The 19,157-nt window shown below is 42.0% G+C and overlaps 1 protein-coding gene and 1 long non-coding RNA gene across 3 annotated transcripts; one reads left to right on the forward strand and one right to left on the reverse strand.

The window, feature by feature from the left end:
• Positions 1-2,819: 2,819 nt before the first annotated feature.
• On the reverse strand, positions 2,820-7,185 carry LOC116735861 (uncharacterized). Its single transcript, XR_004342448.1, has 2 exons — positions 5,492-7,185; positions 2,820-3,056 (listed from the first exon to the last, which is right to left on the reverse strand). It is a non-coding gene; the product is annotated as an uncharacterized LOC116735861 (long non-coding RNA).
• baiap2l2a (BAR/IMD domain containing adaptor protein 2 like 2a) lies at positions 2,850-18,702 on the forward strand. Of its 2 annotated transcripts, none has more exons than XM_032588000.1 (15): positions 2,850-2,925; positions 3,017-3,122; positions 3,395-3,470; positions 5,466-5,552; positions 7,211-7,272; positions 7,434-7,505; positions 7,829-7,912; positions 8,000-8,122; positions 10,054-10,152; positions 11,493-11,562; positions 12,095-12,293; positions 12,400-12,465; positions 13,762-13,954; positions 16,381-16,421; positions 16,898-18,702. In XM_032588000.1, exons 2-15 carry the CDS (start codon positions 3,069-3,071, stop codon positions 16,977-16,979), a joined length of 1,308 nt encoding a protein of 435 aa, XP_032443891.1. In that variant the 5' UTR covers positions 2,850-2,925; positions 3,017-3,068; the 3' UTR covers positions 16,980-18,702. The 2 variants fall into 2 exon arrangements, with proteins under 2 accessions (XP_032443891.1, XP_032443892.1); XM_032588001.1 differs by lacking the exon at positions 2,850-2,925 and adding an exon at positions 15,426-15,510 and having other exon boundaries at positions 3,022-3,122; positions 16,898-16,971.
• The last annotated feature ends 455 nt before the right edge of the window (positions 18,703-19,157 follow it).

Here is a 19,157-nt window from a genome sequence, read left to right on the forward strand (position 1 = left end):
CGCCGTGGGGAGCTGAATCCGAACTCACACCACGTTTTTCACATCATCCGTCCTCCCACTTCCCAACGATGCGCAGCTTTCTGGTTTTGTTTGTTTTACTTTGTCACAAAATATAAATAAAACAGAAGAAGAAGAAAAAAAAATCAGGTTTGTACTTTTGGCTTCTTTTGAGAGAAGACGCGTAAAAACGTCGAATGATGATTTGGTGTCTGATCGTTCCCATTTGCATTTCCAATGCATTTAAATAAAAGCATTAAATTCTGCTTTTCTACGACATATGGATGAAGATATGCAACATGAGTGTGAAGCTGCTGCTGCTGCTGCTGCTGCTGCTGCTGCTGCTGCTGCTGCTGCACTACAGACAACGAGAGATCGATATAACTCCGCGTGTTAATGTGTGCACGGTAAATTACGAGGAAGTTTAATTTCACCACGCTCTCCTGGCTCACTCAGCGTGTGTGGGTGTGTGTGTGTGTCAGCGTGATGAAGCGACGTAATTAAAACAAAAAGAAACGACGATGATGAGAGGGAGAGAAAGAAAAGGTGCAGGAATTTGTTTCAAATCGAGCTTTAGATCTAACAAGAGAGGAGTGGAAGGGAGGGAGGGAGGGAGGGGATTTAGGATGAGGCTTTTCATCAAGGCAGGAGCTGAAAGCTGAAATTTAAAGTGGGTGCAGCAGGAGAAGGTGAACGAGATTTAACACGGGCTCCCAGGCTTCACTAGACTGCAGGGATGGAGAGAGAGAGAGGCTGTAACCTGCAGAGGGGATGGAGAGGAGGGGAAAAAAGAGAGAAACATTAAACAGTCTGATGAGAAACAGTCAGGGTCTTTAAACCTCCTTCATTTATATGCAACACGTAAACTCGACGGCACTGACGGCTGGGGAAATCCTCCCTGTTCTCCAGTCTGGACGTAATTGAGTTTGTCGCTGACAGGCGACTAATTGATATTTATTTGCTGTAAAGGAAGACTGAATATAACAGGTAGCGACAGAAAACTTTTTTTTTAAAAGTATGTGATCAGTCAAGGCTTTTATGAACTTTCACTTATTTAGGAGGGAAGAGCCTCTCTGATGTAAAATGTACAGAAAGATGCAGGCAAAATCAGTAAATATGTAATAAGTGAGGGACGGGGAGGATGCAGCTTTGGCGTATATACAGAAAATCCTGTATATATATATATATATATATTTTTTTTTTTTTGTTTGTTTGTTTTTTTTTAAGGGGCGTTTAGCGTTGTCAAAACAGCACCGATTCTCTTTTTATCCCATCAAATTTAGTCTACAGAGAAACTCCAGAACAAAGAGATTAGCTGAGCCCGTTTAATGTTCCGCTCATGTCTCCTGGTGGTTTATGGCGCCATCTGCTGTGCGCTGCGTCTCTTCTCCCGTCTTCATGCTCCTCTCCAAAACCGATTATCAGAGCTGCTGCTTCATTTCCTGTTTGGATTTCATCCCCCCCCCGCCCCACTAATCAGATAAAACACTGCACGGGTTTTGCACCTTTTTTTTTTTTTTTTTTTTTTGCACAGGCTTTGAGAAAGAAAAAAAAAAAAGGAATGATTCAGTCTTGCAGCATCGCCTTGACTGCAGTGAGTTCACAGGGAGGTCACGAATGCGGGCAAAATATGACAAAAAGATATATATGTATATATATATTTTTAAAAAACGGAAGTTGAATGGAAGAAGAAAATCTGCATCTTCTTTTAATTGCAATTAAAAATGTTTTTGGAAAGAGCTGTACTCCTGTTTTGCTCCCCATTACTCTGACGCCACTAAAATCCAGAGCATCCAAATGGCTTCAGCAGTCGCCTGGCTGGCTAATGGTTCACTGTGTGCTGATGATATGACAACGCTGAACACATTGTTGAAAGAAAACCTGCAACATGTTCAAAGCCTCCACCAGTCATGTGAGGAAGTTAGCGAACACGAGGAGGAAGTTGCTCTGGTTAAAGGAGACCAAAACTGAACAAACAGAAACCTTCAATAAATCACGGTGGAGGCAGTATGAAGCTGTGGGAATTTTAAAGAGGTAGTTGAAGCTGAATTTAGAAAAAAAAAAATCATCTTTCTTCTGGTCAGAAAATCCAAAGATGCAACCAGCTTCATCAGTGATGTGCATAGATGGACACCAGGTGGTGCTAGAGCTCCTGATATTTTCTATCTAGACAGAAAAAAGAGCCCTTCTGAAATCGTTGGTTTGTGTTCGTATTGTGTAATGTGTGGCCCAAAGTAACATTTCTGCACTTGATGTTCAAGATGTTCCTCCAATAAATCTCACACCACTAATGTGCCCCGTTTCTCCCCTTCAGCATCTGCCTCCCAAAATGAATGAGAATGGTCCAGTCAAAGTCCACATTGAAATCCAACTCAACAAGCTGTGGAAGACTTTAAAACCCTTTGACTGTCTTTATCCAATCTGACTCTGTAGTTGCTGTCGTGTTTTTCTCTTCTCAGAGCCGTAAAAAGTAAAAATCAGTGTCGTCACTGGAGGATGGCAATGTTTAGGTCAGTTTTATGAACTTACGGAACAAAATAAAACAAACAAACAAAAACAAGGAATGACAGACATGCCTTATGGGATCTCTGTTAGTCAGCTCAAAATGATGTGATAAATATGATTATTTACTGATGAGCAAAATAGTAAATGCAGAAAAGGAAACTAGATTTTTTTACGACTCTATGAAAACAACTCTGATATAAAATGAATAAAACATACAGTGAGTCTTGGACTCATGCACTCGCACGCACACACACACACACACACACACACACACACAGAGAGAGAGAGAGAGAGAGAGCATGGGCCAGGCCAGTGTGTTTTATGATTTAGCCACGTTTAATTATTTACTCCTGTCTTTCTCAGACAGGGCTGGTGTTGGTTTCCATCACACCGGGCTGCCTTCTCGCCTCTGCTCCTCGTCAGGTTCGATCCGGCTCGACCCGCCTTTCCTCCGCAGGCCTGACTGACTCGGTCCACCTGGATGACTGACGGGTTGGTTTCTGGTGTCCCCCAGGGTTTTGTTTTTTCTTTCCTGCTGACTGCCGCGCGCCATTCTAGATGTGAACATGTCGGGAATTAATGGCGACCAGCTGCACCGCTCCACCTTGGGGATTTACCGGGTGAGTACAAAAGGCCTTCAGGGCCGGAGCTAGTGGGATCATTTCCACCAATCACACGTGTTCCTTCATCCCAAGAACAATTTGAGTCATTTGGCTGTCAGAGAAAATGTGTGCACATCCTCACTGGTTGAATAGAACATGTTCTTGTTCTGATCCCACTGTGGGTGAGTCCAGACTTTCTCAAAGTTTCCTTTTTTCTTCTCTCTCTCTCTTTCTGTCTTTCAAAATTCAACTAAACCTTCGGTGAATACCTGCCTGTGCTTTTCTAACAGAGTCTCACTGACGAGTTCAACCCCAGTCTACAGAAACTGGTTTCGCTGGGAAACAGCTATGCCCATGCCTTCAAAGGTAAGGAAGGAACGGAGGAAGGAAGGAAAGGACACAAGCAGTCATGGAGGAGGGATAAATAATTGAGAGAAAGAAAAAAGCGAATCAAGATTTAAAGGTAGAAAAGAAAGTTTGCATGAGGGAAGGATAAAATGAAGGAAGGGGGATAAGGAAGTAAAGAAGACAGGAAGACAGGAGAGAGCAAAGGAATGAAGTGAAAGAAGTGTTAGAGAAAAATAAAGTAGAAGAGGAAAATTATAAGAAAGATGAAGGAAAAAATGAGAGAAGAGAACGAAGAAAGCTGATGCTCTTTACTTCTACCAGCTCTCTCTTAGAGGTGAATTTTTTTGAAGGAACTATTTACATCGTCATCCTCGCTCAGACGGAAAACGCCTCTATCTTCATTTGCCATCATATGTAAATAAAAATGAGCTGCAGCCATAAGCAGATAGAGCTCTGACCAGTTAAAAGACGGTAAACGTTACGACCTTTTAACCGGTGGGGCGTTCAGTAACGGCCCCACCACCAGACATTAAATATAGATTAAGATCCTATGTGCCACCTGCAGCGCCGCTGAGCCGTAACCTTACGCCGACCAGCTTTTCCCTCAACATCCATTCAAACACGGCTTGTTTACTCAATTGATTGAGCTCTTTACACACAAATGACGTGGCTAATCATAGCCGTTTTTATTGGTCTCAGATATTGTCAATTATTCTGCGATTATTTTAAAAACTACGGAGTCGTAACTTTGACTGGGTAGCCCCAGACTCAACTCCTCTGTAGTCTCTACCTGGCTTTTACAGGATTTTCCTGTATTTATATCTTCCAAGCAACGCAAACCCAACTTCCTTGTCCCCACTGAAGTAGAGCATGATGATGCCACCGCCGTGTTTCGCGCTGGTGGTCGCGTACTCGGGTCATGAAGTGAAGTTTTTAGGTTTCTGCCACCTGCAAACGTTGTCTTTTGTCGTGCAGGTTGCGAGTCCGCACAAATTCTGTGTCTTAAGAAACCAGAAATGTAAATGTTTCAAACCGGGCTTCAGAGTGGATGAATTTCAAAATGGCGGTTTCATGTTTTTTTTAATCGATGATGTCTATCTCTCTTTTTCTTTCCCACGTGTGTCTAACTCTCACAAATAACAAAAATGGCTCCACTCTGTGTTTCTTTTTCTTTTGTGTGTGTGTGTGTGTGTGTGTGTGTGTGTGTGTGTGTGTGTGTGTGTGTGTGTAATTCTCTGGCGGTGTTACAGCGCCACCGATTGGCCCGGCATACCTATTACATCATATTCTGTGGCGATGCAACCTTTGGTATCGACATACATTTTATCTTAAACATTTACGGAAAAAAATACTGGAAAGTCTTAATTTTTGTCTCGTTTCCTAAATTACTTAAAAAATAACAACAAACAAAAAAAAATTCTCACATTTTTCTTTCAACAATAATTTTCCTCCTGCTACTCTTTTGTAAAAGCATGATTTATTGAGTGCACAACTAAATAGTGTCCTCTGAAAAAAATGCTCTCTTCCTTTTCAGATGATAGATTCGACAGTTTTCTGAACGTTTTTCTTTATATACCATAAAAGTCTTCACAGCCTCCCACCGTGTATGAATTGTTCCCTGGTCTTCCTACTCCTCTTGCTTGTTAATTAATATTTTCCAAGAAACCTGCGACGCTTTCATAGACCAGCTTGATTCGTACCGAGATTAAGTTACACACACGTGGGATGTTTTTACTAATTACATGAGCCCGAATAAAAGGGATGGAAACAAATGCACGCCACACTTTTCAGCTAAGTTATTGAGGAAAAATGTTTTCTTTCCCACCACCTTCAGTTTTGCGTCTGTCACATAAAGTGCAACTGAAATGCACGTGCTTGTGTTTCAAATATGAAAAAAAAAGTGATAGAGTTTAAGCAAATACGAATGCATCTATTGCAAGACTCTGTTGATAAAGTGTATGTGTACGGCAGACGTGTCTGAAAGCACGACTACTTTCTGTTTCTGTGTTTCAGACCTTGTTGTCAGCAGCGAGGCTTACTTCATGGCGCTTTCAGAGATCGGACAGAAAGCTTTCTACACCACGTCGTCCCGCTCCCTGGGTACGTCGCCGCGCAGCTTCGCCGGGACGCGTTCGGTGTGTCATCGAGGTCATTTATTAAACGCAGGCTGTCCGCCGCGTCGAGAGGGTCAAAGTTTAACCTCGGGCCGTGTTTTATTGCTCCCCTGCAAACACGGCAGTGAGCGTGTAATGCGCTTTGCTGCGGATTTCCCTCGATGTGTGAAAAGCAGCTCTGAGAAGAAGGTATCCCACGTTGTTTAGCAGTCGGAGCTTCAGTCATTCTGGTTCCCAGCTCAAAGCGAAGCAAACCTGGCCCGATGCCAGGTTAAACAGCTGGCATGCAGGGCGGGTGTGCTGGTGTGAGTTTTCTTTTAGTTACTCTGACAGAACAGATCAATGTTCCATTCCGTCGTTTCAAAATGCAAACACAAAGTCTTGTCAGGCGTCTGCTCTCTCTTCTGTCATTACAAAATGTTCAGAGCAACAGTTTTGTTGGCGTTTGAGCTCAACAAAAAGTGAAATTAGCCAACAGTGACCACATTATACCACCTATATCGGCACAACTAGCAGAAACATGCGCAGAGGCCTTGAAATAAATGGTTGTTATGGAGACTGTGTGCCCCCAACCTGCTACTCTTTGCTTTAGAGAGGTTATTTTTTGTCTTTCTTACCATTCTGCGGTGAAAAGATGTGGCAGTGACTTCCTGTTCTTAATCCACAGCAGTTAATATAATGTCGGCACAATCTTTACCTCGGGAGCAGATTCAAAATGGAAGGTTTCCCACGATGTTAGAAGTGTATTTGTAGGAATTTTTGCTCATTTTTCAAGAAGAGCATCTCTGAGGTCGGACGCTGTTGCTGGACATCTCAAAATCTGTTCTGTCGTTTTGAGGTTAGCACTCCGTGTGGTTCAGTTAAGGTTCTCCACACCGTGTTGTTGTCTTCGACTCTTTGAATTGGACCAGGTGACGCAAGGCCTTCATGCATCTGTTCAACCAAACCGTGTATCTGACACTTCTGACCAAAAGCTTCAGTCATGATCCAGACCTCTAGAGAAGCTAGAGGGACCGATAAGAGGAGAACTTTGATTTTAGCTTTGGCTCGTTCTTTAACACTAAAGGTTGGATGAGTTACATCAAATTAAACCCCATTCTGCCTATTAACCTTCATCTGACCATCACTGGCGAACAGGAAACTGGCATCATTCTATCATTCACATCCCTTGTCGTTAAGTTGACCAAATTAATCCGACCATTTCTTCTGGGCTCCGCTTTGTTTTTCAGTCAGCATGTAAATAATAAAAAAAAAAAAAAAACTCCAAGTCAAATTGTTTCAGCTTTCATTTCGTGACACTTGTAAATGTTCCTTTATTTAAATGTAGCTCTAACAAATCGTACCGAGTTCAGAACGATGCCCCAATGGGAGCCCCAAAGAAGAAGACAAGATAGAGCAGAGGTCCGATAAAGAATCAAACAGTAACCGCTTCCTGTCCCGAGAATAAAGCCCTGAACGACAACCTAACATAAAAAAAAAATAAAAAATTAAATAAAATGTACAGATTTATTAGTCTGTAATAAATTATTTACCGCCTGAATTCGATTACGTAGCCGTGCCACGGGTTTCATATTTATTTTAACATCACAGGTTAATGATCAGTGAGTGAATCTGGTCATAGCAAACTATGTTCTTATCTTCAAGGAGATGTCCTGATCCAGATCGCCGACAACCAGCGGAGACTCGCCTTGGAGCTGGAGGGAGTGGTAAATGATGTCAATGTTGATCAGATTACCAGTTTAGTCACCAGTCAGGCTTTTTGTTTTTCTGTTTTGTTGACAGCAAAGGAAACTGTGTTCATCTTTTTCATCAGTGTGACATCTTTGTCACACTGATATAATAAGTGTCTTTTTCATGTGTTCATCAGTTCCGCAACTTCAGTTTGGAAGTCCTGCAGGTGATGGAGAGCAGCGTCCAGCTGGACATCGACTACATCTCAGTGAGTGAGAGTCAATGTGACGAGTAATGTCGTCACAATAAAGACGCAAAATGATAAAATAACAGTCAGGAAAATGATGAGATTTATGAATTCGTCGGTCATTTTTATAACCCTGTGAGAAGCTACGTGTGCCGTGTTACCGGGGCAACAAAGTGTGACTCACATCTTTGACACGATCTTTGAAATCCAACACGAAATGTACTGTATACCCGATCCCGTTTTCAGGGACAATTATGAAGCAAACTATTTTAGCTGAATGCTAAATCTACTATTCAGAAGAGAAAAACGAAAATTTGGACAATAACCTCCGAACTGCCCCACAGCACAGCAGGGCGACGTACGAGAGGGAAGTCCACAAGCAGGCGGCGGCGGCTCAGCAGAGGCAGCGGAGAGGAGGAACCGGCCAGGTCTGCTTGTTCTTCACAACTGGAGCGAAACGCTTCCTAATGTGTTTGCTGCTGGGTTTGATGCATATCTGCACCGTCCGTCCTCAGGAGTACCTGCAGTTTCTGAAGGAGAGCCACCAGGAGGCGCTGCAGGAGGAGGAGCGGCGGTACCGCTTCCTGGCTGAGAAGCACTGCGGCCTCGTACAGTCCATCGGCCTCCTCCTGAACAAGGTACAAGGAGACATTTTTGACGCTCGCAGCTGAAACGATCTGCTCTGATCGCTGCGAGCAACCAAACTCTAACGGCAATTTAACGAATTTGAAACAGGAAAAGACGATGTACTGCTCCAATGGTCCATGCGTGTGCATCTTGCTTTTCTCCTCCATGGGGTCTTTTGTGGGCTCTAGTGTCCTTTATATGAAAGTAGGCTGACAGGAATGACGGAGGGAGAGGGGGGAGGTCCGGGAGTCGAACCCGCGATGGCCACGTGGAGGACTCGAGCCCTCCAAACATGGGTCGCGCTACCCCCTACGCCACCACGACACGCCCCCCGCATCTTGCTTTTCTGATAACCAGGAAACTGTGACGCTCCCACAGCAGCGTCACAGTTTCCACAGAAAGAGCAACTACATTATCACAGGTTGCGTGTTTGAACTCTGGACTCGTTTTTATGACCCCGCAGTGTGGAAGTACTTTAATGTTTTACATTCACTGGGAACTCCTGAGTCATGAGCCGGTAGCTTTTCTGAAGCCACAAGTTATACTAAAACAGGTAGAATAATATCATATTTATACTCACAATAATCATTTTTTGCTTTGCTCTGATGGTTTAAACCAGGGGTGTCAAACTCCAGTCCTCAAGGGCCGCTGAACTGCAACTTTTAGATGTGCCTCTGCTGCACCACACCTGAATACAATAATTAGGTCATTAAGGCTGGGAGAACTGATCTACACAAGGAGGAGGTAATGAAGCCATTTCATTCCAGTGTTTGGTACCTGTGGCACATCTAAAAACTGCAGGACTGTGGCCCTTGAGGACTGGAGTTTGACACCTGTGGTTACAGTGTTGGAACTGCGCTCGCCACGCCACACTTGAGATCTGAAGTTATTTCTCTCTGTGCAACCAACACAAAACGTTGGAGGAAAAACACACAGCTTGTGTGTTGAAACAGTTGATTGCAGTGAATAAGACGTCTGGGTGCTGCCCTCATGTGGCCACACTGTGCAAAGTACAAACCCATTCCAGACACGTGAAACAGTAAGCCTGTGTTTTTGCCACTTCTTGATCTTTTGGGCGTGTTTTTTTTTTTTTAACATAATCTATAGTTATCTTTTAAAGTACAAGTAAATAAGGTCAGTGTCCGATGGTGTGATATCCTACAGAGTAAAGACAACCAGACGTCAGTCGTGTGTTAAGAGCAATGCGATATCTCCTCTTCTTATCACGGATGTAACCGACGCTCAGGCGTTGGCAGAATATTACTCATCGCTCTTATCTTAGTGGTTGCTAATTGGCAGCGTCCTCAACAACATCAATATTGACAACTACTAAACACACTCTGACTCCCCACAGTCACTATCTGACTAATTTAATTGGTTGTGACAAAAATCAATGAAGGGATCATAAGCTATTCTGTAACTGTTAAAAGCTGCTTCTTTTCTCAATTCAGGCAGCAAGGAGCTGTGCTGCACTCCTAGATCTATATTGTATTATTTGTGCTTTGATTTTTTTTTAAGATTAGAGTTGGGAAGTTCAATGACTTTCTGTTTCCCTGTTGTGTCAAAGCGACCCAACTTTCAATCTGACAGGAAACCGCGTTTAATTTTCTGCCATGTTGGCAGAAAAATAAATGGAGGGTTAAAGGCAAAGTCTGAAAGCTCAACAAGGATCACCACGTATCCATGACAACCATTACATAACATTCATTTGAGAGTGAGACCTGAAAAACGTCCATCCTGTCGTATCATCACAAATCTAAAAAAAAAAATCTGACGCCTGAACAAATGATCCCAAATTAAATGTTTCACTTTTATATTGAAATTATGCTGCTGCAGTTAAAGTTGAATTTTTTAAAAAGGCGTTTTAACAGGCGTGCTGTTATATTTGGCCTGATGGAGAAGAAGCGCTGCACTGTTCACACTTTTCTGTTTTATGTGGCAGACATCAGGGCCTCTCCTGCAGAAAGCCGATGTCTGGACAGAGGAGGTCGACGCCACCAGGCGACCTGAGGCCCAGCGACCCGCTGCCGTGGATAACCCTGTGAGTTCAAGAGTGTCAACAACTCGCTGAGAAACAAACTGCTGAGTCCGTGAATCATTTATGAAGAGCTGCTGCCCAGGTTGAACTCGAAGCCCTTCAAAAACTTCACAGCAATGAAGCTGTGGTGTAGGAAAACCCATCACCGGGGATCTGCGTTAAATCCTTCTAAAAAGAGTTTCAATTTTTCGGTTTCAGCTGCAGGAGCGCCCTCTAGTGGAGGATCTGTGATTCAATTAGACTGGATTACAAAGAGGATTCAGCCTGCAGGAGAACGGGAGCAGAATTATGGCGTATAAATGTGTAAATCTGAATCTGAGCTGCAAAGCGCCTCAGTCTGACGGCCCGACATCTGTAATTACTGTTTGAATTAACAACCTGAGATTAAACCCTGCTCCTCGTCTGAAAGGTGAAAAGGATCCGCTGATCCCTGAGCAACAACAGGGAATTAATATGGATTTTGTGGTTTATTTTTGACTGATGTATTAGAAATTAAGCCTGTAAGACACTGAACGCAGCCACATGAGCTGCAATTATGTTCAAGTGTGTAAAAAAATATATTATCTTGTTATTCCCTGTCTTTGTACCATCATAACTAAGAATATTTGAATCTGTGAATCAGATATTCACAGATTATATGCTCAATCTTGAGTTAAGACTCCCAATGATTTATCCACATTACAAGTTTAAAATCTTGGAAATCACTTGATACAAAAAACCCCCTAAATTCTCACTCAAGATTTTTTTTTTTTAACGTTTCAAAAGAACAGCGATACCGTCGTCACTTTGCTGATTTGTGGGTGTCATAAAAACATGAGACCATGATCAACTACATTGAGTCAAGTGTGAATTTTTTAGGGATTACAGTGTGGATTTGTTTTTTAAAGGTTTTGGCTCGGCCACTTTAGATCCGGTGACAATAGCTCCTAATAATAATACTTTTTTTTTGAGACGTAAAAACAATACCTTGTTGTCACAGTCATGCGTCGTAGCATAACTCTCCAAAATTCCAAAATAAAAACGGTGGACATTTCCTTCCAGCTGCTCAGCATCCAAACCGAGAGGAAACAAATGTCCAAATGTGAAAAAGCGATGAGCAAAAAGAACAGGTGAGCGCTAAAGCGTCAGCGCTACTCCGACAATGAGTGGCACAAATCTAGAATTGGACAAAGCGACTCAGAAGAACGACCAGAAATCTGAAAACTTGTAGAGATACACACCGAAAGACTTCCAGCTGGAATTACAACCAAAGGTCGATTCAGGGATTTGAATCGTTTGTCAATTTGTTAAATTGACAAACGCATCACATACTGCTGGATTAATGGATGAATACATGTTTACAGGGAGGGATGAGGGCGGAGGACATCCGACAGATCCGAGAGGAGATGACTCTGGGCAAGGTACCGTCAAGGGGTGAGTGGATTTTATGGAGGAATAAATATCACTATGCATTTTTACACACCAGGAGAGATTTTCCAATAGGTGAACCGCTTCAAAAGTTTAGTTTTATTTAGCCTTCTTGTAATTAATTGCAGTCAGCAGCACCATTGGTGGAAATCAGCTTATCTGATGGCTCATAATTATTTCAGTCTTTTTCATCCTCGTAGTTTTGCAGCCGGCCAAAAGTGATCTCGACAATGTTAAATACCCTTCCTCGTCATTAGTCGGCTCTCTGTTCAGGAGGAAAAACGGCACCTTGTTGAGCACAATCAATTTATCTGCAACTCCCGCTGCCGAAACAAAAGGAAATTAGCATGCAGATTTAGTAGTCAGCTCAGAGTCCTAATGCATGTAATTAGGAATAACAATGAATTAGAACTTTATCATGCAAATTCGAACAGGAATTAAAAACGAAGCTCAGCCGTTCACGTCTCCCGATGCATAATTTCTGCTCTTTATTGGCTAGATTTCTGCTCCAGCTGACTGCTCTGTGTGTGTTTCGCAGCGCCGTCCCCGGTGGGAAGCGTTTATCGCTCCAGAGGCGGCGGCGGCGGCGGAGTTGTGTCCATGAGGGCCAAGGCGGCGCACCAGCCCTCTAGCTCCAACCCCACCCTGCTGCCCTTCTCCAGGGGGCAGGTCATCACCGTGAAGGCCCGGCAGCCCAGGAACGGCTGGCTCTACGGATACGCCGAGAACGGCTCAGGGTGAGGGGGCGGCAGCTGAGCTGTGGGCGAAGGGGCGTCACCCACTTGTGAGATTAATGCTTACCTCCTGGTTGTCATCTTTGCTCCCTGTCGCCTTCGTTCTCAGTCAGGGATGGTTTCCAGCCTCCTATGTGGAAGAACTTGATGATCCTCCGATGTCGCCCAACTCCTGGTAAATTACCTAATAATCTGTCCACCTTTAAAATGATCATAAGCATAAAACTATATATTTTTAAAAATACATTGAGTTAAACATAGATTTTTGAGGCTTACGCTGCCATGCAAAGACGTTTTGGACAATTTCATGCTCCAACTCCGTGGGGAACAGTTTAGGGATATTGTTTCAAAATGGCCGCGTGCCAATATACAAAATAAAGGTCAGTAAAGAAGATGATGAGGGATGATTTTGGTGTGAAGAAAACCGTGACCTCATAGAACAGCTTTGGGATGAATCAGCGCAGATACCGTGATCAAGGTCTTCTTGTCCAACATTAGTGTCTGACCTCACAAATGCTCTTCTAAAAAAGTTTCCATAAACCTTGTAGAAAGCCTTCCCAGATGTGTTGACGCTGCTGTGGCTATGTGGTGTATGTGAAACACAATATAATTGAAAATTATATATGTAAAAAAGTTTGCTACAGGGAAAAAGCAAGTAAAAATGTTGCAAATTTGCTTTCATCTCTGATTATAAGCAACTTTTGATTCTATGTTGGTATTAAATCTTCTTTAATTCATACTTGCCATCGATTATGCGTCTTTTATCTAAACCCACATCCTGTGGAGAAGTTAAAAAGGATCAAAGTCACAAGAGCTGAAGGAATTTCGTCTTATTGCAGGTTACTCTTCTTTCTGAGAAAACATCCAGGCCAGCTAAAATCCGCTAAATACTCGTGGGAAAGTGTTTTGTTTTGTTTTTGTTTGTGAAGAAGAACGAAGCTGGCCGAAATAAAATCACTCAGGAAAACTATAATTGCTTCTAAACGTGTTCATCAATCAATAAAAACTTCATAAATAAGCACAACTGGATAAAGTGACTAAATGAAAGGCCTGAGGTTATAATAATAATAATAATTTTAAAAAAAACAGATCATGTTCATTCGCTCCAAGGCTGTTCGTCTTATTATTTTTGGGGCTAATCATTTGAAAACAGGGTCAGTTTCAAGCTTGAGTCTGGATGGATAAAATGAACTACTTACCATATATGGGTGACCCATAGCTGTGGGAGAACCCACAAAAAGCTGCTTAGTATTTTTACTTGCGACACGAACACAGCAAACATACACACAAAATTAAATTTGTGACAAATTCGACATGTTTGAGAACAGTTCTTTACTTTGTCAGTAGTCCAGGCTTAAAGCCCTCTGTGACAATACAAGGATTTTTATGTTTAAGATTTCTAAGAGTTGGCGACCATCAAACGGGGGAGATTTTACGTCTGTTGAGTTGAGATTTCTCTCGCCCGCAACAGGAACTACACTCTTCGAAGCAGCAGCAGCATGAGCGACCTGCTGGACCAACCAGGGGTGAGCAGCAGCAGGACCAGCAGTGCCATGAGCAGCATGTTCGACCTGCCAAAACCCAGCAGCAGCAGCAGCAGCAGCAGCAGCAGCAGGAGTGGAGCCCCGCCTCCTCCGCCTCCTCCACCTACGCAATCCTCATCTGTGAGTTTGACGGAAATGTCGTCTTACTCAGAAAGCCATGAAGAATACAAGCCAGAAACGGCTAAAGCGAACGCTTCGATGATGACTAACTTTAAAATTTTACCACAGTTGAGATCTAAAATGTCACTAACCAGCCAGGGACGGGGGTTGTTTTTGTGTATTCGCCTATTTAAAAAAAAAAAATTTTTAAATCATTATTTTACCATGGAACGTCTACTAACACAATTCATGCAGAACGAGTATGGATTCTAGATGATGAAATTCAGATCCGCCATGTTTGCTACCACCTTGCTGGTGAGGCAGCGTCGCTAAAGAACCTGACAGGGAGGATCCACTTTGACTCTGTACAGAAATGATACAACTCTGAACCATGGTAGATGTGTCGGATGAATTTGGAAATTAAAATTTTTAAGCTATTCTTTAGAGAGAAAAAAAGAAAAACAACAAAAAAGTTATCAAAACTAATTTCTTTGTTTTGTTTTGGAATTTTTGTATTTTTCTAAGGTTTTGTACGGTTATCTGTGTTTTTAGTTTTCTGAGGGGAGTTGTCTTACATTCATAAACTCTAAGCAGGAATAGCAGTAGCTGCGTTTCCATGACAAATATGCACAAATGTTTGTCGATATCCTGCTGATGTCAAGAGAAACAGAGGAGGTGATTCCATTAAAATAAGAAAGGAAATTAAAATCACAAAAATTGTTGTCGCTGATTTCACAGAAGAGCTATTGATTCAACACGTCCGAATGACACACACAACGTTTTGTGAACTTTGCCCAAAAACAAATCATCGTCATTCTCGTACGACTTCCCGTCGTCTTCTTTGTCGTTTCTGTCAGTAATAACATCCGTCTCTTGATCACGATTCGTATGATGCAAAAAAAAAAGAAATGTTTTCATTGCAGTTTTGTGAAACACATCTTGGAAAAACCAACTCATCCTAGCACAAAAACGTGCACCTTTTCAAACTGTCGTCTCTCCATTGAGAGAATTTATTTTTGTGATTACAATTTGTGCAGTTTTATGGTTAATGAGTCGGGTTTTTTATTGCGCACACAAGATCCCCTTTTGCAACTCTACTGGGTGAGAAAGAAAACAGGCACAAGGGGAAAGTGAAGTACTTGTACAGGATGCTATTATTCCATCATGACCATGTCCAACATTTGGCCTTATGGGAATGACTTATAAGCAGCGCTCTCACTGGGACATAAACAAAAAGAGCAAAAAATTATTCATCCAAAACTCATGTTATCTTTCATTTCAATAACTAATACCATTTGCAGTTTTATTAATACATTCTGCCACAACCGGGCCTTTGAGGACATTTATAGTCTTGAATGTGGCCAGAAGTGAAAACGAGTTTGACACCCTGCTTTAAAAGAGCCGTGAACCCCTCCACTAGCAGAGAGATACGGTGGCCGGGATGGGGCTGGTCACATGAACTGTAGCTGTATTTCACCCGTCTGTCCACCAGGGGCACTGTGGCCGAGTTCTGTTCTCGATGACTCCTCAGCCTTCGTTCTGGTGGACGCAGGGCGGAAGCTCCAGCTGCTGACGACGTGAGCCCAGCGGTTTGCAGATGTGTGCTGTTGTTTGGTTTCAACTGCGTGACGCTGTTTGCTACTCAACCACTCAAATAGGCTGATTAAATATCCTTATATGTGTCAATGTTATTGTTACCATGACAATAACCGTCTTGAAGTTCAATTAGCTGTAAATCTACCGTCTAAGCGGTACATTTAGCTTAAAGTTAACCAAGCTAACGATGTAAATGAGAAAATGAAATAATATTTTATATTCATTTGTCTCTGCATGCTCCCAATCAGCTTCTCCACTATTGCTACTTTAAAAATTAGAGTCATGTGAGTGAAGTGTGTGTATGTCTGTATCTTTTTCAAAAATACAGAAAAAGTATTTTTGGTCTCATTTTAGTACAAATATCTTGGTACACTTGCAAATAAAACTGAGCTAACTTACAAGAAACTTAAAATTAAGACATAGAAGTTTGTTTTTAATCAGTAATACCTTAAAATTGATGAAAAATACTAGTTGCACTAGCAGATTATTTCACTTATTAAATAGGAACAACTTCTTGTTATAAAAGAAATAATCAGTCAGTGGACGTAGTACATTTTTCACCAATATTAAGGAGTTATTTACTCCTATATCTTGATGTAAAGTCACTTGTATGTTAGTTTTGTCTCATTTCAAGCTGTGCTAATATATTTGCATTAGAAACTGGACCAAAAACTTGGTGATATTTTGCGTTTTTGCACGTCAGCGCACGACTTGCAGGAGGACAGGTTAAAGTCAGGCGTGCGACAGGGCAGCTGAGCCTCCATTAGTGTGTGTGTGTGTGTGTGCCGCCTGTGTTGGTGCTCCCGGCTGGCCCTCGCTAACCTCTCTTCCTCTCTCAACTCTTCCTGCAGAAATCGCAGTCAGGGAGATCGCAGAACGAACTCTTCCCGAGGTAAGAGCAGCAGCCGCAGCCTCGCTCTGACAGTGGAGAACGGCTGTTAAAACAAAGCCAATTCATGACACTGAGACAGTGAGAACGGTGTTCTCACTGTTCTCCTCATCACTGTTCTCCTCTGGAAGAAGGGAGATTTTTTTTATTTTTTTATTGCTGAGGTGAATCATGAACCCATTAAATCTGAGAGCAACAGATGGGGGACACTGATCTTAACTGCACAGACTGACTGCTCTTCCATTAAGAGAAACCATTTCAGCCGCAGACGTTTGGGAACCCGACTTCAGAAGAACAGTTCACTAAACGATGTTTGAAATGCAGCGCTCTTGTCTCTGGCTGTGGCTCCCCCAGCATGGCCAGATTCAGGAGCAATTATTTTTAGGTACGCCCAGTTTTTTTTTTATTTTCTTCTCACATCTCTTCTCTCTCTCTCTTTCTCTCTGCTTCTTCTCGTCTTCCCGCCTGGGGTTCCTCAGGGGCACCAATCCGTTCGCCACGGTTAAGCTGAAGCCCACTCACACCAACGACAGATCTGCTCCGATACTATACCGGAGATGACTCCTCGCCGAGGGAAGAGGCGTTTCCGTTTAGTTTGACAGGTGGATGATCGGTGATGGCTGTTTTACTGAACCACAGTACTTATCTGTGTGCCATAATGCCTTTTAACCAAAAACACAAAACAAAAAAACACCATATTTGTTCTTTTTCTTACATTCGTTTTCTTTCCTGCAGATTATCGTGACCCGTTTTCAAACTTGCATTCATTTAACCAGATCGTAGATCAACTTTCTGGATGTTTTCTTGACAATTATCATCATGTGAATGAGTGAAGCAGTTAGTCTTTTAACATTTTAATACCTCATGTGTTTTTTTTTTGTTAGTTTTTTTTGTTTTTTACAATTTTTTTTATTGTTACAAGCACAAACTTGAATGTGTTTGTTTTGGATTTTATGTGTAAGAGCACACTTTGTAATTTTTTTTGGGGGGGGGGGGTTCTCATCGGACGGACGTGACGTGGAATTAAAATGCTGCATCATCCGCGAACATCAGTTTTAAAATCTAGGTTTGGACTTTAACTAGGCCACTTAAACAATATACTTTGGTCCAAACAAGAGGTTCCTCAAACAGCATGAGCTCCTGGCCGGGGACTCCTTTTAAAAACCCACAGACATTGCTATAACATTAGTAAAGAAACATTGAATTTAACTTTTTTTCCCCCTAATTTTTATTCAGTAATTATTGCATTCTTTTAGCATGAATGCTGCCTCTTTGTCTTCTGATTTTAGTTGGCAATGAAGTTTTTCACCACAATTGTGATAAAAGAAACGTAATACTTTTATATCAGTCCTATCAAATTTTTATTATTCTCCATGGTTTAGTTTTTTGTAGCTTTTCTTTTCTTCTGCTGGACGGTTCCTTCTGTCTTTTATTTTCTTCTTTTTTTCTTTTGTCCAATTAAAGGAACGGCTGTCAATTCCCCCCCCCCCCCCTCATTTTAAAAACTTTTCTACACCTTCTGGCGTGTTTCTCGTTCTTCCTCGATGTTCTCCAACCTACTAATTGGGTAACATTTGGGTTCTGTTCAGCAGAATAATGAAATAATTGTCACAGTTTGACACAAAGACCATGAACTGTCGCATAAAGTCGTAGAAAAATACATAGTGTGTGGTTTCAAAATGACAAAACATGAAAAGAAAAAAAAATCTATGGCGATTTTGGGAATCAGATCAACAACATTTTGATATGCGTTCAAATGTATTTAGCTGTAAATAATTTATTCCTGATTTTTTTTTTTTTCCTGAATCTCTACAGCTCCATTTATATCCGTATGTCCTGATGAGATTATAGTTCTGTTGCTAAATATTAAAGGTGCCGCGAATGTACTTCTAGAAAATAATGGAACCCGAGGCAGATCGTGTAAAACTCTGGTGTTATGAATAATGCTGTGTATTAAAGGATAACGTCACGCCATCTCTCTGGGATGATCACTGATTTGAAATTCAAGCGCATTACGTCCAAATATTACGTTTTCCTCACTGCTGCTTTCTGGGAATATTAATAAATCCTGCTGCATTTGTTGTCTTTCTCTAATGAAGCAAACTAATGGGAGTTTAATGTAGCGCAGCGGGAGGTTTTCATCACTGTTTAAGAAACAAGCTCTCATTTTTGTTGTCCCAGTTGTCAATGGCTCCCCGTTTAACGGAGCGCTGGAGCAAGTAGGGAATTTATTGATAGTCGGTACGGTTCAGATCTTTTTGCTCAGGCACCGCAATGGCCTACTGAAAAGAAAAAGATCCAAGATTCCTACGGTTCTTATTTGGGTTCTCCACTGGGCATACTTAACCTAAATTGAACCTTAGTGTGAATCCAGTTGTGCTAATGGTTTGACAGCAGCCTGGCTCTTCTGAGGAAAGACTCCGGCTACTTGGGATGTTGTGGAGTTTTTATCTCGTCCTCAGCGGAGAATATACATTCATAAATCGGGACTTCTTCACGGATTGCCTGAGCGGCTTGTTTATCGGGAGTCTTTTGCTAATGAGGGCCAATAAGGTGGCACCTATGACCCGCCTCAGTGCGCTTCTTGTTGTGCTTCTTAAGGAAGGAGGTGAAAGAAAACCAGAAACAAGTCAACACAGACTCGCATGTGGGTGCTAATTTTGAGCTTTTAATGATTAATCGATGTTTTCGGCACAAAATGGCTAGATAGCAGACAAGTTAAATGACTTTGAAGGTGAA

This window comes from Xiphophorus hellerii, chromosome 16, assembly GCF_003331165.1.
Source record: "Xiphophorus hellerii strain 12219 chromosome 16, Xiphophorus_hellerii-4.1, whole genome shotgun sequence".
Classification (NCBI taxonomy): Eukaryota; Metazoa; Chordata; class Actinopteri; order Cyprinodontiformes; family Poeciliidae; genus Xiphophorus; species Xiphophorus hellerii.